Raw genomic sequence first — 24,912 nt, forward strand, 5'->3', positions numbered from 1 at the left:
GATCATGATACCGAAGTCTACAGCATCACTTTTGAATATGAGGTCCCCAAATTCATATCCAGCCGTGCCCTATCCTGCAGGGAGACTGTCAAGACCATGACCCAAAAACACTCTAAGAGACAAAGTGAGGTATCAAATTCACAACTCAGTGGATGGTATCTTAGCCTGTCATCAGAAAGGTGGGTGAAGGAGCAGAGACCCAGCCCAAATCACCAGTCTCCTAAGGATCACAGTTCATGCTGGGCTCAGAGAGCAAGCAGGCAAATTGCAGTTCAGATGCTAACATTCCCCTTGAATATCCATCATAGATGACAGCTGATGGCATTCCCATTAAGACTGGGGGGCCTATGATAAGTGCTCTGCAATACTAGAGAAATGGCAGGGCGGGGGGGAGTGGATCATAATTGCAACAATGCACACGGCACTTTTAGCGGAGCCTCCGTTTCTTAGTGTGGCTGCTTCAGTGAGGGCTTCACGAACAGTGCTGGGGATTATCCCTGGCTCAGGATCCAGAATCCCAGGTTGGAGTCCAGCCCCTTCAAAGCTGATGCCAGGAGAAAGGGCAGTACCAGGGCCAATAGTGCTAGGAAGTTGAGTCTCTGCCCAAGAGAGGTTTTGAAAGACCTGAAAAAAGTGTGTTTATCAGGCTCTTCCACCCTTTGATGTACAGAGCACACTTTAGGGTAAACAAATATAACTTAAAACTTTTCTTCTTTATAAATGATTGCTGTGTAATAAATTCAGGTGTCCTGATAAAATTAAATAGATGGACATGTCTCAATAGTACATAGAATAGATTTTACCAATGATCACCAACCAATTACTTCAACCAAACACCTTCAAGGGCAACTGGCGCAATAAAGTCCAATAGATAAACATATGGATGAAAAATTCCTCCCTGGCTGGTGTGGCTCAGTGGACTGAATGCCTGCCTGAGAACCAAAGGGTGGCTGGTCTGATTCCCAGTCAGGGAACAGGCCTGGGTTGTGGGCCAGGTCCCCGGGGCGGCTGGGGGGGGGGGGTGCTCAAGGCAACCACACATTGATGTTTTTCTTCCTCCTTTCCCCTCTCTAAAAATAAATACAATCTTAAAAAAAAAAAAATCCCGGTAACAGTTGTAGTGGTGGTTGGCTTGGGTCAGTGGATTTGTACAAATGGATCACACTGCTAGGCCTCCAGTGTGTCTGCTTCAAGAGAAAGAACCCACAGACAAGACAATTATGTAGAAGCAAGCAGAGCAAGTTTATTGAAAATACAGTACACGTTGGACAAAATACAGGCTCTACCAGGAATGAGTGGTTGGGATGGAGTAAGGAGTTGGGAGATTTACCTGGGTTTGTTTCTGTTAACAATGAGTTTCAGTTCTTGTCTCCTGATGTCAAACAATTTAATCCAGGGACATTGATAAAAGCTAACACAAGGAGCTCATACCCTTTGCGACAGCATGGATGGAACTAGAGAGCATTATGCTAAGTGAAATAAGCCAGGCAGTGAGGGACAAATACCATATGATCTCACCTTTAACTGGAACATAATTAAGAAAAGAAAAAAGCAAACAAAATATAACCAGAGTCACTAAGTTAAGAACAATCTAACAATAGCCAGAGGGGAAGGGGACAGCGGGGAGAAGGGTTTTCAGGAACTAGGTTAAAGGACACATGGACAAAACCAAGAGGGAGGGTGGAAGCAAGGGAGGAATGTGGGTTTGGGTGGGGTGGGGAGAAAATGCAGACAACTGTAATTGCACAATAATAAAATAATTTTTAAAAATAAAAGCAAAGACAGATTTTTGAGGCTCTGCATTGCGGAAGAACACTGATAGTGCCTAAGGTTCTGTGCCCCAACTATGAGGCTTAGGGAACAAAAGAAGGTGCTGGAGTTTGTGGCATGACTTTAGATCTGAGAAACAAAATTGAATAGTCAGGGTAGTTCCTAGACCATTGTTTTTTAGCTACCTATTCATAACTGCCATAGTTGTGGCAGGGCTTGACTTGATGGGGCAATTTGGGGGAACACTTCATTCTGTTTCATTTTCCCCCCGAGAAATTCTGTACTCATAATTTATTAGTTAGTCGATGGAGGTCTCTTCCTCTGTAGCTTAAACCTTTAGATGAGGGACATTGGCCTAAGTGAAAAAAAAACTTTTAAATACACCTAGTTTTATTGTAACAAAGCAACTTGTACATTTTAAGGTTTAAAACTGAGTATCAGCTCTGGCCAGAGTGATTCAGTGGGTTGGAGCCTCTTCCTTCAGCTGAAGGGTTGTGGGTTTGAATCCAGATCCAGGGGTGGGTGCATGCAACCAACCCTGGGTCTGGACACATATGATCCCCAGTCTGGCGCTGATGTGAGGCACCCAGTTGATGCTTCTCTCTTACATCAGTTTCTCTCTCCATTCCTCTCTAAAAGCAATGAAAAAAAATATCATCAGATGAGGATAAAAGTAAATAAATAAACTGAGGGTCACCTTTCCTTCATAGTGAAACAAAAAGATATGTAAAAAAAAAACAGGAAAATTACAGTAGAGAAATGTCAATTCTGAGTAAAATCCTACAGATTTCTGACTCTCTCATCCAGTGGCAGGGCTCATTACTGTGTTATTTAGGAAGATGCCTGGGGAGCACTGATGACAAATGTCTTCTCAGACATGTGACCTGACTCACCCTGTTGTTTTAGAACAGTGTGAATACGAAGGGGCCACATACTAAACCTGCCAAGCTCAGGGGATGCCTGCATGGTGGCCTTAACAACTCAAGAGTCCTAAAGTAACCACAAAGGATGGTCTGAAATTGATACATATTAACTAAAAGCAGTTTATGGCAGGTAGTCATGTCTTAGGCTACAATCTTCCCTGACAAAAATCAATCTTCACTGTAAGATATGCACTGTCTTTTTTGAAAGAGATTTTATCTTTAGACAAAGGAGAAGGGAGAAAGAGGAGAGAAACATCAATGTGTGGTTCCCTCACACACACCTCCTAGTGGGGACCTTGCCAGGAACTCAGGCTTGTACCCTGACCAGGAATCAAACCAGCAACCCTTTGGTTTGCAGGGTGGCGCTCAATTCATTGAGCCACACCAGGCAGGGCGTGTATTGTCTCCATCTATGATAACATACCTTTGGAAGGCCAGAACAACTTCCTTTTTCCAGACTGTTCAAAGTGCAGATAGTGGAGACCACATATCTCATTAATTGTTGACTGCTAATTATCCTGTACCCACCCGCTTTAAAAAAGTGTTTCTTTCATTTTACTTTTTATCCAATTACAGGAGTTCCTCCCACCTGGCTATTCTATCACCAGTGGGTATCAGGTAACCTCTCTTTTGATGGCAATGTATAAAGCAGCGTACAGAACTGCCATTCTCTGGAGCATTTTCTCAATCTGTTGAGGTTTTACTTCCCAGCAGTTGTCATCATTTGACTCAAATAAACTCGTAATAAATTCTTACAGGTTTGGACATTTCTTACGTTGACACATCCATCACCCACTACTGCTAACTGTGCTGTGGTCACATCGACCCAACAGTCTGCCCAACTGGCTCCCATCTTGGGGAATCTGGCATGAGGATTTCAGCGGTGGTCAGAGTGTAGCAAGCACAGGGAGACTGGAAAGGAGAATGTGAGTCCAGAACATGGTCAAGCCTGTAGTAAACACATGGCGGGTGCCACTGTCTCATCCAGCCACAAAGAACACAGACTACAGGACACAAGACCAGGATCTTACAGGTCTCAAATATCATTTCTGAATACTGGGTGCCAGGGTTCATGTCCAGCTGACCACACTCCTGCAGGGTCAATGTCAGTATCATGTACCAGAACATCTCAAAGAGTCAAACTGAGGTACCACAGTCACCAGTGGATGGGATCCAAGCCTGTCACCAAAAAGTGAGGGGAAGAGAGATGCAGGCTCTAATCACTGAGGTCTCCAGAGGGCAGAACTCTGTGTTGGTCTCAAAACGGAGGCAAATTGCAACTCAGACTCAAAGAAGACTCCCCTGAAGAGACCACTGGAGATAACACAAACAATGACATTCCTGAGAGGACTTCAGATCAGATGGTAATGCACTGGGATGTCAGAGGAATGGTGGAAAAATCATGATAATAGGAACAATGCAAACGGTGGAGGCAGCAGCAGTGTACCTGTCCCACAGAAGGCTTCACAAGCAGTGGTAGAGATTGTGCCTAGTTCTGGAGCCAGAATCCCAGGTAGGAACTGACACTTGTCTGCTGTGTAAACTTAGAGGACCTTCTATATTTCTCTAATGCTGAATTTTCTCAGCAATTCAGTATTAGTTTCACTTTTCAGGTGGTTCCAAAAATTAAAAGAGAAACTGCCCAATAAGCTAACCCTGGAATCCTGGCAATGACAAGTACTGAATTTGTTACTTCTACTGATCTTCAAAAACCAAAGTAAGAGTTATCATCACCTGCATGTCACATTAAGCCAATTGTGACTGAAGGAGCTCTAGCAAGTCACCTGGAGTTTCCTGGGGAAAGACCCCACAGTGATACCTCTGTGCCCAGCAGCACCTGACTCCCTAGAGGTGAATCAGCAAGTTGTGAAAAGCCGTTTCTTTCTCAAAGGCACCCAAAACAACAGGGCCTTGTAGGCACTGGAGGGAATGAGGGGTGCCTGGCCTGGGAATATGTCTGCAGTCAGAGGCTGGAGTTGCCAAGCCCAGGCAGGCTGCAGGCGCAGCTTCTGCACTGCAAATGGAAACTTTAGCTCTTGACCTCCTCTAATAACTCAGGTATGGAGACATACCCATTTTATACTGAAGAAAAAACAGGCTGGGAGTAGAGGGGGAATCACTTCCCTGTGACTCCCAATGATATTTGAGGCTCTGGGATTCAAACCCAGGCTCCTGACCAGGGCATATGGGGACAGATCACCACCCTCCTATTTCCCCGTGCAGTGGGCTTTGGGACTCCATCTGCATGTCATCTGGTCCCCCTGAGCATCCTGTTCCAACTTATAAACCACCATGAAAGCAGACCAGAAAAATGGGAGAACACTACAAAGCAAGGGCTTATTGTATTATTAAATGTCTCAACTTCTGTAAATAACAGAAAAATTGTTATCAGAGCACGTTAAAAGTGTTCATTAATTTGTGCAGAGGACAAAATTTTTTTAAATATTAGAATACATTATTCCAATATAAAAACAATTATTCTATATAGAAAAAGGCACAAAACGAATGAAATTCCAACATGCATCTTTCTTGTTTCACTGTCCTTTTGCTAAAGAAAATTGCCAAAATTCATAGCAGATTAGGTTGAACATATAATCAGACATTTTACCAAACATACACAGATAGCAAATATACATCTGAAACACGGCTCACCATAAATCCTTAGGGAAATGTAACCAGTGAGGTAGCATGACAAAGTTTTAAAAGGGTTGACGACATAAAGAACAATTGGCCAAACCAAATATTCTCTAGGACGTGAAGGTATTGGACCCTTCATACACTGCTGGGAGAATGCAAAAAGGTAAAATCAGTTTAGATCACAACTTGCTAACTTAAGTTAAACATTTATCTACCCCCTATGACTCAAACTGACTGTGCACTGAGTTATTGACAAAGGTAAAGGAAACATATATCTATGTAAGGAATTCTACAGAAATGTCTGTCCCAGCTTGATTTTCAATAGTCAAAAACGAGAAATAACCTAAAGTCCATAAACAAATGGATAAACTAATGGTAATACATTCAAAGAATATTTCTCAGCAAAAGAAAAGATGTGCTACTAATACATCATTAAATACATCTCCAAGTATTTATGCAACACAAATTAAAGCAGAAAAAATACTGTGATCCACATCATATAAATTCTAGATGATGTAAAGTTACCCATTAAAATAAAAAGTAAACTAAAGGTTACTTGGAGAGCTGTGAAGGGCAGGGAGAGAGATTTTTAAAAGATATGAAGTGGTCCTGGCTTGTGTGGCTCAGTGGATTGAGCGCAGACCTGGGAACTGAAAGGTCGCCAGTTCGATTCCCAATCAGGGCACATGCCTGGGTTTCAGGCCAGATCCCCACATGGAGGTGTGTGTGAAAGACAACCAATGGATGTTTCTCTCCTTCTTTAGTTCCCTCCCTCCCCCCTCTCTAAAAATAAATAAGTAAAGTCTTAAAAAAAAAAGGTATGAAGTAAATACACAGTGACAGATATGGTCAGTATTATGACTGTGGTGATGGTTTCATTTTAATACATAGGTCAAACTTCATCAGATACTATACTGGAAATATATCATTTAGTACATGTGTATTATACCATACTAAAGCTTTTAAAAAACTGCTCAAGATAAAAAAGAAAATTGTGTATCCAACTCTTTTTAAAAAATAGGTTTGGCAACTATATTCATGTGCTCGTGCCCTCTAGTGGTCAGTCTTGACTTAGAGACAGTACACAGAGCAATGACAGAATATAGCAAACCAGGAATGCTGACTGGGTCACGAAAGCCAGATTCCTGGACTACATATACCCCTTTTCTTTACCTTTGATTTCCTGCCTGGGCACCAACTGTATTGAGGTGAACATCTGAGGCCCTACAGAAATTCACAACATCTTTTGATTATTTTCAATGAAAATGACTTCGGCCACAGAAGATAAACAAGTTGGGAGATCCTCAGATTTGTAAGGATCCTGCTCTTTTTCACAAACACATTTCTCAATACATGTTTACAAGAGGCACATTCCATCTAGTTGGCTGCAGTCTCCTCCAATCCCTATTAGAATAGTGATTCTCTAGCAACCATAACTTCCCATAACTTCTACTGTCCTACAATCAAGTGACTACCACCTATGGTATTGTAGACAACAGGGCACATGGCTCCTTTTAAGACCTTTGAAAGTGATTCCTTTCAAAAGTACTGACACACCCTGTGAACCAGGTATAAATTCATGCTACTCAAAGAACTTGAGTTTGTCACACATGCCCTTCCTCAGGTGATTTCTGAGTCTCCCCAAACTTATAGCATCCTGGCTTCATGTGACCAGGAAGCCCTGCAGTCTTTCCTAGGAGGATGCGGGCAGTAATACAAATTTGGTAAAAAATGGTGACCTAATTGCTGCCACCGTATCACCCAGTCTGAGGCAGAGAAATTTTGAGACCCCCATAAAGGTTGTTCACCTCTTCATGCTTGTAGAGCCCACATCTGCTTATAAACCCCACACAAAAATACAACACCCAAGATTAAAGGGCACTTAAAAAATAAGACACTCGTTATTTTACAAACCAGAGACATGGACCTGGTAGTTCATGCATTGGTGACTTCCAACACTAAACATATTCATCACAGTTATCTAGGGAAACCAGGTCCCCTAGGAAAAGTTCTTCTCAAGCTGCCAGTTGAACTCAGATGTTTTCTGTGGTCAGCAGTAGGTCAGGTCCATGCCCTACCTAGTCAGAGTAAAGGAAATGCAGATATCCTAAGGGCTGAGGCTACTCCTAATTTCCTCCAACAAATGAGAAAACAGAGTTAGCTTCCCTGAGGACATTAGGACAGTGACTGATGAAAACTGTGGGGACCTGCAAGGTGATACAGGTAAAATACCTTCAACCAGAGAAGTTTTGAGTGACATAAATCTGCAAGAGATCTGTTTCAATTAGAAAGTGCAACACAGATACACGTGGTTCCCACATAACAACTTATGGGGAATCTTCCTTCTGTTGATGTTTGGATGCATGAGTATAATTCAGACAAACAGGGCCTCAGAGTTTCCTCCCATGTAGTTAACACTGAACAACAACAAAAAATCCCTGTACATTTTATACATATCTAAGGCCTTCCTCCATTGTGAACTCTCATGTGCTGAGAAAGGTTAGATTTTCTGCTAAAAGATTTGCCACATTCACTGCAATCATAAGGCCTTTCTCCCGTGTGAACTCTCTGATGATAATGGAGTGTGGAACGAGAAGTAAAAGATTTCCCACATTCATTGCATTCATACGGCCTTTCTCCTGTGTGAACTCTCTGGTGAATAATGAGGTGAATTCTTTGGGTAAAGGATTTCCCACATTCACTGCACTCATGGGGCCTTTCCCCTGTGTGAACTCTCCGGTGTCTAATAAGTATCGAGCTATTTGTAAAAGATTTCTCACATTCACTGCACTTGTAAGGCCTTTCTCCTGTGTGAACTCTCTGATGATAACCAAGGGCAGAGACAGAAGTAAAAGATTTTCCACATTCATTACACTCATAAGGTCTTTCTCCTGTGTGAACTCTCCTGTGTTTAGAGAGGTATGAATTCTGGCTAAAGGATCTCCCACAATCAGCACATTCATAAGGTTTTTCTCCAGTGTGAACTCTCTGATGTTGATTCAGTTGGGAACTATCCCTAAAAGATTTTCCACATTCACTGCAGTCAAAAGGCCTTTCTCCTGTGTGAACTCTCTGATGACAACGGAGGGCAGAACTAGAGGTAAAAGATTTCTCACATTCACTGCACTCATAAGGCCTTTCTCCAATATGAACTTTCTGATGATAACGAAGGGCAGAGCCAGAAGTAAAACATTTTCCACATTCACGACATTCATAAGGCCTCTCTCCTGTGTGAACTCTCTGATGTATATTGAGGTGATTTCTTTGGGTAAACGATTTCCCACATTCGCTGCATTCATAAGGCCTTTCTCCTGTGTGAACTCTACGATGTCGAATGAGTATTGGTCCATTGGTAAAAGATTTCCCACATTCGGTGCATTCATAGGGTTTTTCTCCAGAGTGAACTCTCTGATGGTAACAGAGGGCAGAGCCAGAGGTAAAAGATTTCCCACATTCACTACACTCAAAAGGCCTTTCTCCAGTGTGAACTCTCTGGTGTTGCGAGAGGTAAGATTTATGGCTAAAGGATTTCCCACATTCACTGCACTCATAAGGTCTTTCTCCTGTGTGAACTCTTCGGTGTATAATGAGGTGATTTATTTGAGTAAAAGATTTTCCACAATCACTACACTCATATGGCCTTTCTCCTGTATGAACTCTCTGATGGTAACGGAGGCCAGAGCTAGAGGTAAAGGATTTCCCACATTCACTACATTTATAGGGTTTTTCTCCAGTGTGAACTCTCTCATGATAACGGAGAGCAGAGCTAGAAGTAAAAGATTTCCCACATTCACCACACTCATAAGGCCTTTCTCCTGTGTGAACTCTGCCATGTTCAATGAGGTCAGATTTTCGTTTAAAGAATTTCCCACATTCGGTGCACTCAAAACTCATTTCTCCAGTATAAACTGTCTGTTGTTGAATATGAATAGAGCTATGCCTGAAAGATGGCGCACACTCACAACACACATAACAACTTTCTCCAGTGTGACTTCTCTGAGGATAAATGAGGACAAATTTTTGGTTAAAGGATTTCCCACATTTGCCACACTTGTGCTGCCTTGCCCCAGCATGAATTCTTCGGTGTTGATTGAAGGTTAAACTTCCCCTAAAGGATTTTCCACAGTCTTCACAAACACGAATTTTGTCATCGGTGTGGACTCTCTGGTGAATAACAAATGAAGATTTGTACCTAAATGTTTTTCCACATTCATGGCATGTAAAACACTGTCTTTTAGTGTGCACACCGGAATCCTGAACAAGTGTGTTTTTGGGACTAAAGGCTTTCTTGCGTTCTTCCCAAGTACGACTACTTTTTATGCATTGAAAAGACACTCTATTTTTGGAGATTTTGTTGGGCTTCTCCCTGGTGTGAGTCGCCTGTTGCTGGAGTTGTCCTGAGGTGGTCATGCAGTCCTTCCCAACCTCCTCACAGGTAATGGGCTTCTGTGACGTAGGGAAATTGCAGCTCTTTGCAGATGAGGCTCTGTTCACATCACTTATAAAGAGTTTTTCTCCTGTGCGATGCTCCTGGTACTGCTGACAGTTTGCACTGAAATCAAATTGTTTTGCACATGACCCACATCTCAACAGTTTCAGGCTATGTAGTGTTTCCTGGTTTTCAGTCAAGTGGAAGATATCTCTTAAGACTGAACCACACATCTCACAGGGATGGGTCTTCTGGGAAGATGGAGATTCCTTTGGAGTCCTGGTCTGTGACACTCCCACAGAAATGGTCTGTTCAGATGGTGCCTCCACATCCTTTGCTCCACAACAGCAACCTGAGTGCAAAGAAATGCTGGTGAAGTACACATTGACTTTATTAGCAAGGAGCAACCCAATCACAAATGTTCAAATGAAAACCAAAAAAGAACTGAGGTAACTATGCATATGTCAGACAAATTAAGACTTTAAGTCAAAAACTGTCACAAAAGGCAAAGAACCTCCTAATATAATAATAAAGCAGCCAAATAATCAAGAGGATATAACTGTTGTAGTACATATGTACCCATAATTGGAGCACCTAAATATACTAAGTAAGAACTAACTAATGCAAAGACAGAAATAGACAGCAGTATGAAAAATGTAAGGGACTTCAATATTCTAATTTCTAGAACAGACAGATCACTGAAACAAAAATATCAGTAAAAGAATATCAAACTTAAACTTCACGTAAGAGCAAATGAGCTCTTCCCAAAAGCAATGAGAGGTGACTTCTGAAAATGGTTCACTACTCACCTGACCCAGAAAACCCCACAAAATCATCCAAATCAAGAGGTTCAAATGTTTGTGTTCACTTGAAGAACATTCACAAAACTGCCAGACCAAGAAGGGTATGCATATTCAAAAAGCCACCAAATATCTGAAGGATGTCACTTTGCAAAAGCAACGTGCACCCTTCCAGCATTACAGTGTGGAATAGGTAGGCATGTCCAGGCTAAACAGTGGTGCTGGATACAGGGTTAGTGGGTCAAAAAGAAGGCTGTAGTTTTGCTGCACAGGCTTAAAAATGCATGGGATAATGATGAACTTAAAGGTTTAGAGGTACATTCTCTGGTCATTGAGCACAGTCAGGTGAACAAAGCTCCCAAGATGTGGTGTAGAATTTACAGAGCTCATGGGCAGATTAACCTACACATACCTACCACACTGAGATGATCCTCACTGAAAAATAACAGACTGTTCCAAAACCAGAAGAGAAGTTTCACAAAAGAAAAAGATATTACAGAACAAAACCGAAGAAATAAAAGCTTATGGTCAAGGAGTATATTCAACATAAAATAAATACTGCCCTGGCTGGTGTGGCTTAGTAGATTGAGTAATGGCCTGGGAACCAAAGGGTCCCTTGGTTTGATTCCCAGTCAGGACACATGTCTGGGTTGCAGGCCAGGTTCCCATTAGGGGGTATGTGAGAGATAACCACACATTGATGTTTCCCTCTCTCCCTCACTTCCCCTCTTTCTAAAAATAAAGAAATAAAACCTTAAAAAGTAAAATAAAAACTAATAAAAGTTAAAAAAAAAATAGCCCTGGCTGGTGTGGCTTGGTGGATTGAGACCAGACTGAGAAGCAAGGGGTCACCAGTTCGATTCCCAGTCAGGGCACATGCTTAGGTTGCAGGCCAGGTCCCCAGTTGGGGGTTGCATGAGAGACAACCCTCTCTTTCTCTCTTTCTTCCCCCCTCTCTAAAAGTAAGTAAATAAATCTTTTTTTTTTAAGTTAAAAAAAAAATAGAGAGCGCAAATGAACCAAACCCTGACGGGGTAACTCTGAGGGTTGTCCTGATACACCAAGGTTGCAGGTGCAATCCCCAGTTCAGACACATACAAGAAGCAACCAATGGCCCTGGCTGGTGTGGCTCAATGGATTGAGTGCCAGCCTGCGAACCAAAGGGTCGCTGGTTTGATTCTTAGTCAAAGAACATGCCTGGGTTGTGGGCTAGGTCCCCAGTTGTGGACTTGCAAGAAGCAACCTATTGATGTATCTCTCACACATCAATGTTTCCCTCTCTCTTTCTCCCTCCCTTCCCCACTCTCTAAAAATAAATAAATAAAATCTTTTTTTTTAAAGAAGCAACCAATGAATGCATAAATAAGTTGAACAAATTGATACCTGTCTCTGTCTGCCCCCTCTCTAAAATCAATAAATAAAAATTTGTAAAAAACCCCCAAATGTACCTAACAAACACATATAGAAGACGCAGCAGAGTACACATTCTTCACAAGTGCACAAGGAATATATGGTATAACAAATCACCTATCAGATCACAAAACAAGTCTTAACAGACTTAAGAAGACTGAAATTATATCAAGTATCTTTTCCAACTAAAATGGAATGAAAGTAAAAATCATTAGGAGGAATAATGATGGAAAAACCACAAATATGTAAAATTTAAACAACACACTCTTGAATGATCAATGAATCAAAGACATCAAAAATATGTATTCTGACAAATGAAAATGGAAACATAGCTTACAGAATGCTGCAAAAGTGGAAGAAGAAAATTTATAGTGATAAAATTATACATTAATATAAAAGAAACATCTCAAACAACTTACCTTTATACTTTAAGATATGAGGGAAAAACAAACTAAGGTCAAAGTTAGGAAAAGAAAGTAAATAACAAAAATCAAAGCAGAAATAAGTGAAAGAGAGACAGGAAAAACAATAGAAAAGACCAATGAAACTAAGAGATGGTATTTTAAGAAGATAATCAAATTGACAAACCTTTAGATAACCTAAGAGAAAGAACTCAAATAAAATCAGAAATGAAAGCAGATATTACAACTGATAGTACAGGAATATAATCTATCAGAAAAGACTACGAAAAACAGTAATATGTTAGCAAGTTGGATAACCTGGAAGAAATTAAAAATTTCCTGGAAACTGAGTTCTGGCCAAGATAGAGGCATAGGCAGAAACCCTTGGCTTCCTCGCACAACCAAAAGGAGGGTAACAACCAATCTAAAATCAGTAACAAAACAGAAGCACCAGAAAATCAAACTGCATGGAACTCCGACAACGAAAGAATTAAAGAAAAAAATCAACCAGAACAACCAGACTGGTGCACCAAGACAAAAAATATGGCCCAAATGAAAGAACACAGCAAAACTTCAAAAAGAGAGCTAAGTGATGAGGAGATGGCCAACCTATCTGATGGAGAATGTGAAGCCCTGGTAATCAAAATGTTCACAGAAATGACTGAGCTTGGTTGAAAAATGAAAAAACAAATGAAAGATACCCAAAATGAGATAAAGCAAAATATCCAGGGAACCAATATTCAGGAAGGAAACCAGGAATCAAATTAACAATTTGGAACAAAAGGGAAAAATAAACATCCAACCAAAACAGAATGAAGAAACAAGAATTCAAAAAAGTGAAGAGACTTACCTCTGGGACAACCTGAAACGTTCTAATATCCAAATTATAGGGATGCCAGAAGGAGAAGAACAAGAGCAAGAAACTGAAAACTTATTTGAACAAATAAGGAAGGAAAACTTCCCCAATCTGGTGAGGAAATAGACTTCCAGGAAGTCCAGGAAGCCCAGAGAGTCCCAAAGAAGTTGGACCCAAAGAGGAACACACCAAGGCACAACATCATTAACTTACCCAAGATTAAAGATAAAGAGAAAATCTTAAAAGCAGCAAGAGAGAGTTACCTACAAAGAAGGGTCCATAGGCTATCACAGCAGATTTCTCAAAAGAAACCTTGCAGCCAAGAAGGGGCTGGAAAGAAGTATTTGAAGTCATGAAAGGCAAGGACCTACATCCAAAATGACTCTATCCAGCAAAGTTTTCATTTAGAATGGAAGGGCAGATAAAGTGCTTCCCCGATAAGGTCAAGTTAAAGGAGTTCATCATCACCAAGCCATTATTATATGAAGGGACTTATCTAAGAAAAGGAAGATCAAAAATATGAACAATAAAATGACAACAAACTCACAACTATCAACAAATGAATTTAAAAAATAAAAAAGAAAGAAAAACAATGAAAACAAAAACTAAGCAAACAACTAGAACAGAATCAGAGAAATGGACATCACATGGAGGGATTTCAGTGGGGAGGGGGAAGAGAGGTATAGGGGGGCAAAGGTACAGGGAAGAAGCAGCATAATTAGTAGACATAAAATAGACAGGGAGAGATAAAAAATGGTATAGGAAATAGAGAACTCAAAGAACTCATATGTACAACCCATGGATGTGAACTAAGGGGCGGGGAATGCTGGAGGGTTGGGGGGCAGGGCATAGGGGGGATAAGGGGGAAAAAACTGGGAAAACTGTAATAGCATAATTCTTAATTAAAAATACTTTAAAAAATTAAAAAATTAAAATTTCCTGTTAACATATAAACCATCAAAATGGAATCATGTAGAAACAGGAAATCTAAATAGATCTATAATGGTAAGAAAATTGAATCAGCAATAAAAAAATCTCCCAACAAACAAAAACCCAGCACTAAGAAGAATCACTGGCAATGCTACTAAGTATTTAAAAAGAGTTAATATCAATGCTCCTGCAAATATCCTAAAAAGTTGAAGAGGTGACACTTCTAAACTCATTTTATGAGATGCATCACTCTGGTATCAAAGCCATTTAAGGAAAATATAAGGGAAGAAGTTTACAGGCCAATATCTTTGATGAATACAGATGCAAAAATCCTCAACAAAATATCTGCAAACTACATCTAACTGCACATTAAAGGGTCATACACCACAATCAAGTAGAATTTATCCATGGGATGTAGTTCAACATGTGTAAATGAATAAATGTATACACCAGATTAACAGAATGAAGGATCAAAAGCATAATCATATAAACACATTCAGGAGACACAGTTGACAAAACTCAATATCCTTTCATGATAAACAACCCTCAACAAATTAGGTATAGAAGCTAACCCAAAGCTAGCATCATACTCAACAATCAAAGGCTAAAAGGTTTTCTTCTAATATCAGGAACTAGAGAAGGATGCCCATGCTCTCCACTTTTGTTCAACATAGTACTGAAAGTCCTAGCCAAAATAAAGATAACAAGAAATAAAGAGCACCCAAATTAGAAAGAAAGAAGCAAAACTGTTTGCAGATGAAATCATCTCATGTATAGAAAACCGTAAAGACTCTACCAAAACATCTTTAGAACTAATCAACGAATTCAGTAAAGTTGTAGGATAAAAAAAATCAATAGACAAAACTCAGTTGCGTCGGCTGGGTAGTTCAGTTGGTTAGAGTGTTGCCCCAACATACCAAGGTTGCAGGTTCAATGCCCAGTCAGGACACATAAAAGAAGCAACCAATGAATGCATAAAAGCGGATCAACAAATTGATGTTTCTCTGTCTCTGTCTCTCTCTCTCTACCCACCCCTTCCTCTCTGTCTCTAAAAAAAAAATCAATTAAATATATGCCCTGGCTGGCGTGGCTCAGTGGATTGAATGTTGGCCTGTGAACCAAAAAGTCACCGGTTCAATTCCTGGTCAGGGCACATGCCTGGGTTGTAGGTCGGGTCCCCAGTTAGGGGCATATGAGAGGCAAACAATCAATGCTTCTCACACGTCATTGTTTCTCTCCCTTTCTTTATCCCTCCCTTCCTCTGCTCTCTAAATAAATAAATAAAATAAAATCTTAAAGAAAAAAACTGTTTCATACACACTAATAATAAGCTATCTGAAAGAAAATTAAGAAAACAATCCCATTTAAAATAGCATCAAACAGAATAAAACATAGGAATAAAATTAACCTAGGAGGTGAAAGATCTGTATTCCAAAAATTATAACATACTGATGAAAGAAACTAAGACACAAATAAACAGAAAAATATACAGTGTTCTTGTATTGAAAGAATAAATACTGTTATAATGTCCATTTTACCCAGAGTAGTCTACCCAAAGTGACATATAGATTCTGTGCAATTCATATAAAAATTCCAATGAAATTTTTCACAGATACAGAAAAAACAATCCTGTTTACTTGGGGTGGTGGACATATAATACAGTGTACACACAGATACTGTGTTGTATAATTGTGCACCTTAAACCTACATAATTTTGTTAACCAGTTAAGCCAATTAATTCAATAAAAAGGAGGAAAAAGTCCTAAAATCGTTATGGAACCAACAACAACAACAACAACAACAACAACAACAACAAAACCCAAATAGCCAAAGTAATCTTAAAAAAAAAAAAAAAAAAAAAGCTGTAAGCACACTTCCTATTTCAAAATATTACAAATCTATACACAAACAAGACACTATGATACTGGCATAAAAATAGACAAGTGGAACAGAACAGAAAGCCTAGAAAGAAACCCACAATATATGGTCAAATAATCTTTGATTAGGGACTCACGAACACAAAATGGGGAAACAACAGTCTCTTCAAAATGATGATAAGCCCTGGCCGGGTGGCTCAGTTGGTTGAAGCATAGTCCCATACACCAAAAGGTTGTGGGTTCAGTCCTGACTGATATGCTTCAGTTGGCTGGGCATCATCCAGCAAAGCAAAGGGCTGCCGACTTGATTCCAGCCAGGGCGCGTGCCTGGGCTGCAGGTTCAGCTCCTCTCAGGGTACATACCAGAGGCAGTCAACAGATGTTTCTCTCTCACAATGATGTTTTTCTTTCTCCCTCCTTACCCCTCTCTCTAAAATAAATAAATAAAATCTTAAAAAAAAAAAAAAAAAAGGTTGTATATTTGACTCTGGGTCAGGGTACATACCTAGACCGTGGGTTCAGTACCCAGTCAGACTGCATACAAGAGGCAACTAACTGATGTTTTTATCTCACATCATTGCTTCTGTTTCTCTCTTTCTTTCTCTCTGCCTCTCTTTCTCCCTTTCTAAATTAATAAACCTATCAAGTGAAGATTAAAAAATAAAATAAATAATAAATGGTGATGAGCCCTGGCCAGGTAGCTCAGTTGGTTAGAGCAATGTCCTGATACACCAAGGCTGGGGGATTGATCCCGGCTCACAGCACATACAACAAGGTTCAACCGATGAATGCATAAATAGAACAACAAATTGATGTCTCCCTCTCTCAAATCAATAAAAATTAAAAAAATAACTAAACAGTGAGAAAAATGGATACTCATATGACAAAAAAAAAGAGAAACTAAACCCCTATCTTACCTTACAAAAATTAAAAGTAACTTGGATGTAAAAAAAAAATTTAAAACCTGAAATTTTTAAAATTTCAGAAGAAAACATAAGAAAAAAGCTCCCTGACATTGGTGTTGGCCATGATTTCTTAGATATGAAACCAACAGCACAGACAACAAAAGCAAAAATAAACCAGTGGGCTGTATCAAACCAAAAATTTTGTGCACAGCAAGAGGCACAATCAATGAAATAAAAAGGCAACCTAAGAAATAGCATAGCCTGGCCAGTGTGGCTCAGTAGATTGAGCGTCTCCTATAAACCAAAGCGTTGCCAGTTCCATTCCCAGTTAGGACACATGCCTGCCTGGGTTGCCAGGCAGGTCCCCAGTAGGTAACGCATAAGAAGCAACCACACAGATGTTTCTCTCCCTCTTTCTCTTCCTCCCTTCCCCTCTGTCTAAAAATAAATAAAAAAAATCCTTTACAAAAATATGATAAAATATTTGCAAGATATTCAAGGAGGGATCCAAAAAACCCCATAATTTATAAAAAATTGTTTACTCCTACATGTTTAAACTTCAGTCACCTTCAAAGTACCCTCCATTTGATGCAATACACCTATCAAGACTTTTTTCCACTGCTGAAGACAGGTTTTGAATTTGTCCATTTTGATGTGTTTTAGTGCCTCTGCCATTTTTTGTTTCACCTCTTCCACATCAGTAAAACGTCGCCCTTTGAAGACTTTTTTCATCCAGGACAACAAAAAAAGAGTTGCTAGGGGTAAGACTGCTGAATAGGGAGAGTGGGGCAAAGGGGGGGGGGGGGATGTCATGCCATTTTGGGTAAAAAATTGCTGAAAACTGAGCACAATGTGGGCAGGTGCACTTGTAAATTACCATCATGAAATAGGCAAACCAAATGTGTTGAAAGAAATCTTCAAAAAAAAATTCACTGAAGCCAAACACTGCCTCTCACAACAATGCCAGCTGGTACACTGATACAGATGGGTTCCTAGAACACTCACTTAGCGGAATAAGCATATACTACAAGGGGCCCACCCACCAGAAGAAAGTAACGGTTCTGGGGGGTCCCTCCCACCATATCTGATAAGGGGTTCATATCCAGAATATATAAAGAATTCATATACCTTGACAACAAAAAAACAATTCAATTAAAAATGGGCAAAGGATATAAATACACATTTATCCAAAGACATACAAATAGCCAAGAGATATATGAAAAGGTGCTTAACATCACTAATAATCATGTAAATGCAAAATCAAACCACAGTGACACACCACCTCATACCCCTTAGGATGGCTATTATTAAAAAGACAAGAGATAACCAGTGTTAACCAGGATGTGAAGGAAGGGAAGCTGCCCTACCTGGTGTGGCTCAGCAGACTGAGTGCCAGCCTGCAAACCAAAGGGTTACCGGTTCGATTCCCAGTCTAGAGTACATGCCTGGGTTGTGGGCCAGGTCCCCAATGGGGGTCATGCCAGAGGCAATCATGCAATGATGTTTTTCTCCCTCTCTTTCTCCCTCACTTCCCCTCTCTAAATGTAAATAAATCAAATCTTTAAAAAAAGGAAGTCTTTGTACACTGTTGTTAAAATGTAACTCAATACACCACTAAGGACAAAAGTATGGAAGTTGAATTTCAAAACATTAAAAAATAAAACTACAATATGGTCCAACAATCCCACTTCTCTGTATACTATATCCAAAAGAAACAAAATCAGTATCTCAGAGATATTTGCACTCCCGTGTTTATTGAACCATTATTCACAACAGCCATAATACAAAAATTACCTAAAATATCTTATCCACAGAAGAATGGATAAAGAAATTCTGGTATGTGTACACACACAATGGAGTATTATTCAAAGAAAATCATGAATCTGTGACATCAGTGAACCTGGAAGGCATAATGCAAAGTGAAATAAGCCAGACTGAGAAAGACAAATATTATATAAAATGAGTTACATGGGGAACCTTAAAAAAAAGAAAGAAAAAAAGAGTCAACCAAAGAAAGAAAAAGAATGCCAGGGGCTAGGGTTTAGGGAAAATGGGGCAATGGTCTTGCATTACAAGATTATGTTCTGAGCCCTGGCTGGTGTGGCTCAGTAGGTTGAGCTCCAGCCTGAGAACCGAAAGGTGGCTGGGCCTGGGTTTGTAGGCCAGCTCTGTTTTACTCCCTCTCTTTCTCCCTTCCTCCTCCTCTCTCTAAAAATAAATAAATTAAAAAAAATTAAGTTCTGTGGCCTCATTTTCCTTTTTCGCCATCCTGAATCCTGTGGAGCCTGCTGGGAACAGGACTTCTAGAACGACAAATGTATCTGGAAGGCTATGGTCCAAGGCCATTTTTGCCACATATAAACAGGGTCTCCAGAACCAGAAGGAGCACACAGCTCTTCTTAAAATTGAAGGTGTTTGTTTATTTTTTTTAATTGAAGGTGTTTATGCTCTAGATGAAACTGAATTCTGTCTAGGCAAAAAATGTGCTTATGTGTACAAAGCAAAGAACAACACAGTGACTCCTGGTGGTAAAAACAAACAAAACCAGAGTAATCTGGGGAAAGGGTAACTCGTGCTCATGGAAACTATGGCATAGTTCATGCTAAATTCTGAAGCAACTTTCCTGCTAAGGCCATTGGACCCAGAATCCATGCTGTACCCATCAAGGATTTAAACTTATTGAAAAGTAAATAACAGCCCTGACTGGCTCAGGCTGCAGTTGGGGGTCCAACTGTGGCTCAGTTGGTTGGGGATCCTCTGGCAAAGTGAAGAATTCCTGGTTAGGGCACATGGTTGGGTTGCAGGTTCAGTCCCTGGTCAAGATGCAAAGGGGAGCCAACTGATGAATGTTTCTCTCACATGTCAATGGCTCTCACCTTTTTGTCTCCCTCCCTTCCCTCTCTCTAAAATAGGTAAATAAAATCTATTTTAAAGAGTAAAAAAGAAAAATAAGTTCTGAGAATCTAATGCAAAGCATGATGTTACTTAATAATGCTGTATTATATACTTGAAACTTGCTAAGAGACCAAATATTAAGTGTTATCTCACACATGAAAAAGGTGAATACAACAGTCCCGTTATTCATGGGGGAGTATATTCCAAGAAACCATGAATACTATCCAGCCCTATATAGGTGATAGATGTGTTCATTTGATTGTACTAATCATTTCAAAATGTGTATGTACAGTAAATCATAACATTATACATTTAAAATATGTACGATATTATTTGTCAATTATACCTCCTCAAAGCTGAAAAAGGAAAAAAGATCTAAATACCACAAATAGAACCGTATAGGACAGTCTTGAAAAGTAGTCCATGATAATCGTAATAGCTATGACAATGCCTGTAATAGCTGGCACACGCAAGCACAAGGAAATGTCAAATAAAATGGAGGAAAAATCTGAGACACCTAAGTGCCATCTACCAGGACACATGAACCCAACCAGGGAGAGGGCAAACAAGGTGAAATCATTAGGCTCCCTGCAAGACTACTGGCCTCAAATCCTTCCCTGCGAGGGTTCCAAGAACAGGTATTTGGGCCGCAGGGAGAACAGGAGGCAGTGCAAACAAACCAGCCCTGCCAAGTCCAGGATCTACCCAGAATACTGGAAAAGCAAATAGTGCCCACAGTCCACATGTGAGGATTGAGCACACTCTAGGGAACAGAGGGCACAGGGAAATGCAAACCCTAGTCAAGGTCACCAGGAGAGAGTGAGGGTCTTACCCAGTGAGGATACAAGGGCAAAGTTCTCCAGCATCACATCGAGGTACAGGCGTCTCTGAGCCTCATTAAGGAGGCGCCATTCTGTCCTGGAGAAATACACGGCAACATCCTCAAGGGTCACACAAACCTGTCAGGATTAATACAAATAAAACCATGAACAGTCTCTGAAAACCCACTACCCAACTCCTCACACATTTTCCCATTGCTTACCCTCCTCCAGGGTTCCACACCTCAGAGGAGATACGAGGCCCTGGTGCCAGTGATGCTCTCTGCTTGCAGTCCCATTAATCACTGTTCTCACACTGTGCAACAACAGCCAATGGGGCAGATAAATGCCACCTACTCTCTGAACTTGGCCTTCATCCCTCCTGACAAGCAACTTACCTGGGGTTTCCCATATTGTACCTCCAAGACACAGCCAAACATGGGGCACTCGGGTCACGCTTTTCTCAATATACACATCATACAGTAAGCTAAACTGCTCTCACATTTTCAGACTGCAGGTTCACTCCCTCAGCTCTGCCACATTCCTGCTCCACATCAAGGGCATCTCTCCAGACTCACCCATGTACATGGCCCATGGCATCAAAGGGTATATGACATAGTCAAACAGGATCCAGCACAACCCCAGTACTCTGCTGGATCCCACAGCCAAGAAAAGTCCCAAATGAGGTTTTGCAGTCCTTCCTGCCTGTCTCTGATCTTTACTTCAATTAGTAGCCACCCAGAACCATGTGTGAATTTCAGATAACAATAATCCCCTTCCACTTCTGCACTGCACTTAATGTCACTGCAGCAGTCACAAGCCTATTTCCATCCAACCTTCCCTAAAGTCTAGTCCCACTGGTCTCTTTTATAGGCACAGTGACACACTGACCACATTTTTGCCCCAGATCTTATCAACCAACAAGACAGAAACTCCCCAGATCCCACCAAAATTTACCATAAAATTGTGGTAAATCCTGCAGTAGTGGATAAGCAGGTGCACTATCCTCTAATGTCATCTCTCAGTTACTCCTCTGCCTCCCCAGTCAACTCATGTCCATTCATCCCATGGAAGCCTTGGCCTCCTGCCCAACCTTCTGGCACACCCTTCCCACAATCACTTCTCTCCTTCGGCATGCACACTCTTCCTCCTGACACACTAATCAGCATTACCACCATGAATCGCATTCCCCTCTTACATTCGGATCCACAGCTCCACCATGGTCCACACCACTTCTGCATGTCTCCATCCTGGACCCCTCCCCAGACTTCTAGACTTGTGTGTCCATTTGCCCACTTGATGTCTCCCCTCACTGTCCTCTGAAACTTCTCAGACTTTTCACAGGGCTCAAACAAAACTTCTCACATTTGCAAGGAAAAATTAACTTACCACCATCTTCCCCAGCCCAGTTGATGGAGCTCCCATCACTTACTGGGGTTGTTCCTAACTCTTCCTTTTTTCCCCCTCACCTTCTTTAAAAATGGACCCAGAATCCAACCTCTTCTTCTACCTCCACAGCCACCACTCCTGGCCATCAATTTTCATCTGGATTAGAGCTGTTGCCTCCACTTGGGTTCCCTGCAGCCCTCCTTTAACCCTATAATCTGCTTTCCATATGCAGCCAGATGGAGCCTGTTAGATCCAGGAGAAATGAACTCTTTCCTCTTGTCCAAACTTCCCTTGATGTCCATAACAGACGCCCAACTTCTTAGGCAGCTACATTATAGACGAGCTAACAGCCCCCCTGCTCTTTGTTCTTAACAAAAAGAATGGAGTCCTGCTGTACCTATTCCCGGCTCAGTGGCATCTCCAAGCATTTGTACATGCTGCTCTCTGGTCCTGGGTTACTTTTCCACACCTATTTACATTGGTTATAAAGAAATGGCAGCACCTTCATGTTACCTGTACCCTATATTCAGGACATAGGCATTAGGGGTATCCCAAGGTTCCCCACATCCAAGAGCTGGTAAAATACCAAGAGAAGAGTCTGGAGACACCACAATCGCAGGCAGGTTTGAGGGTCTCTCTAAAGGTCTCAGACCCCACAGCTGGGGAAACAGGTGAAGGTTTCTGAGCATCACAATCCCAGACACCATTTGGGTGGTGTAAGGACTACAGAGGGATACGGATACCCTGCCCTCCTCTAGTTTACATTACTGGTTTTTCAACCTTTAGAACCTGTGAAAAAACTGGTCAACCACCCTTACAGCTCCTGGTAAGCAGGTCTCAGCTGCATCCAGGCCCAGCCCTGGAGTCTGGTGGACCTCCAGCCAAATGTCTGTCCTCAGTGCTGCCTCTTACCAGCTCTGTGACCTTGGACAAGGGCTCAACTCTCAGTGTCTCATCATCCCCATTCTAGTCTCGTTCTCTCTGGGCAGCTTATGGGAGAAATTAAAAGTCCTAATACAGCTCTATGTCCCTCTTCTGTCCTCAACCTTTCACAATCCGCAGGACCCTTAGAATGGAGGCACAAACCCTGCCAGTCCAGGTGTCACTCCTCACTCTCTGCTCCCCAAGGGCGTTCAGGAGGACCCCAGGGTCCCGGATCCTCCCGGCTCAGCCGCCCCTGCACGTCTTCACTCGGAGGCTCCTCAGCCCATCACCCTCTCCCACCCTCGTCACATTATGTCACCCACGAGCGCCTCACGGTCCGGGGCCTAGGCTGCAGGACGTGACGGGCGCCCCGCACCCGGGCTGCTGGGATAGATGGGCTGAGGAGGAGGGCCCGGTACACGCGCACTCACTTCAGCTTGGCGCCTCAGCTCGGCCGCCGCCATCACTCTGTGAGCGAGGCGAGCGGCGGGAGCGGCAAGAGGACCGGGCCCCGGACACCGCAGTCCTTCTCCCAGCCCTGGCAGGGGTCACCCGGGCGGACTTGCTGAGCCTCACACCCACGTCTATTCGGCCCGGGATCACGACTCTCACGCCTTCTAGGTTCCAGCAGGTCGTCCTGGACCCACCGCACTCAAGTCTCTGACGGAATGAAAAGACCCTTGCGGAGCCAAAATGACCGCCACCCAGAAGAGGCCGGAAGTCCCGCCTTGGCGGGATGCGCACGCACAGGAATGCCTCATTCTGATCCTCCATTGGCTCATCACTTGGGTCTCTGCGCAAGGCTTTCTGGGTAATGTAGTCCCCAGAGATCCAGGCGCCGCAAGGAAGGGTGTCCACACTTTGGCCAGACCGTGAGGGTTGCTGAATAATGGTGAGAGGAAGAGAGCAGGTGGGGAGAGAACGTGAATAAAGTGCATATAGTTTTTTTTTTAATATGTATTACAAAAACCTATTCTTTTTGTTTAGAAAATTTGGGTTTTTGTGCGTGTACGTACAATAAAGGCTATATCCTCATTCTCATATTCCATTACCCATTCTCTGTAATACAGTTGTCATCAATTATTGTGTATCCTTCCAGAAATACTTGTTTGTATACGTTTATGGTAACTGGCCTGTACTTTTTCAAGTCTGATGGTCCCTAACCTCTAATCCCAAGCACTCGTTTACTGTTATTTAATAATTTATTGACTATTACTGGAAACAAGTGAAATAATATTACAGATTTTAAGTAAGTGATACTGTGATAAATCCTAATTTGACTTCTGTGGGAGCATACAAAGTTTACATGTTCTAAAAAATTGCTGTGGTTGCCCTTGCTGGTGTGGCTTAGTTGGCTGGAGCATCGTCCTGCAAATCAAAATGTTACAAGTTCGATCCCCTTCACGACACATACCTAGATTGCAGGTTTGATCCCGGTCGGGGAGCATACAAAGGCAACCAATGACGTTCCTCTTTTTCTCTCCCTCTCCCTCTCTCTCTAAAATCAATGAAAAGATGTCCTCCGGTAAGGATAAAAATTCCTAAATTTGCTTAGATTAACCTGTAAACCCAGATAGATCATCCTAGATTTTACAAGGTTTTTATAACCATATAATATGCTAAGAGTTTAATCTAAAGGCTTGAGACTTGATTAAACTTCCTTCCATACGTATGCCATCCCTGCCACTGACCGTTGCCAGAGCTGTTTTGCAGGCAGTCCAGCATGTTTTGCAGGGCCAAGGGGGTGATCCTGCAGAAACCCCATCAGACTGGCCAATGGTGCTTGGAGGACCCTCTAGTAATCTCCTCATGATTTATTTTTCTTTATTATACCTTCGTTATAATACTGAAATCTCCTTCCAAGGGTGGAGATATTCCACTATTTTTGAACATTCCATGATAGGTATGTTGTCTAACTATGCATGTGCAGGAATGTCTTCACCTATAT

General features: G+C 41.6%; 1 protein-coding gene across 1 annotated transcript; it reads right to left on the reverse strand.

Moving 5' to 3' along the window:
* Nucleotides 1-1,218: 1,218 nt before the first annotated feature.
* On the reverse strand, nucleotides 1,219-23,770 carry LOC112313568 (zinc finger protein 256). Its single transcript, XM_024570154.4, is given in 4 exon segments — nucleotides 1,219-10,111; nucleotides 20,666-20,792; nucleotides 23,396-23,465; nucleotides 23,467-23,770. Coding segments are annotated over 4 exon segments (2,793 nt in total). The 5' UTR covers nucleotides 23,739-23,770; the 3' UTR covers nucleotides 1,219-7,787.
* Between the last annotated feature and the right edge of the window lie 1,142 nt (nucleotides 23,771-24,912).

The sequence above is a fragment of the Desmodus rotundus genome, chromosome 12, assembly GCF_022682495.2.
Source record: "Desmodus rotundus isolate HL8 chromosome 12, HLdesRot8A.1, whole genome shotgun sequence".
Taxonomy (NCBI): domain Eukaryota; kingdom Metazoa; phylum Chordata; class Mammalia; order Chiroptera; family Phyllostomidae; genus Desmodus; species Desmodus rotundus.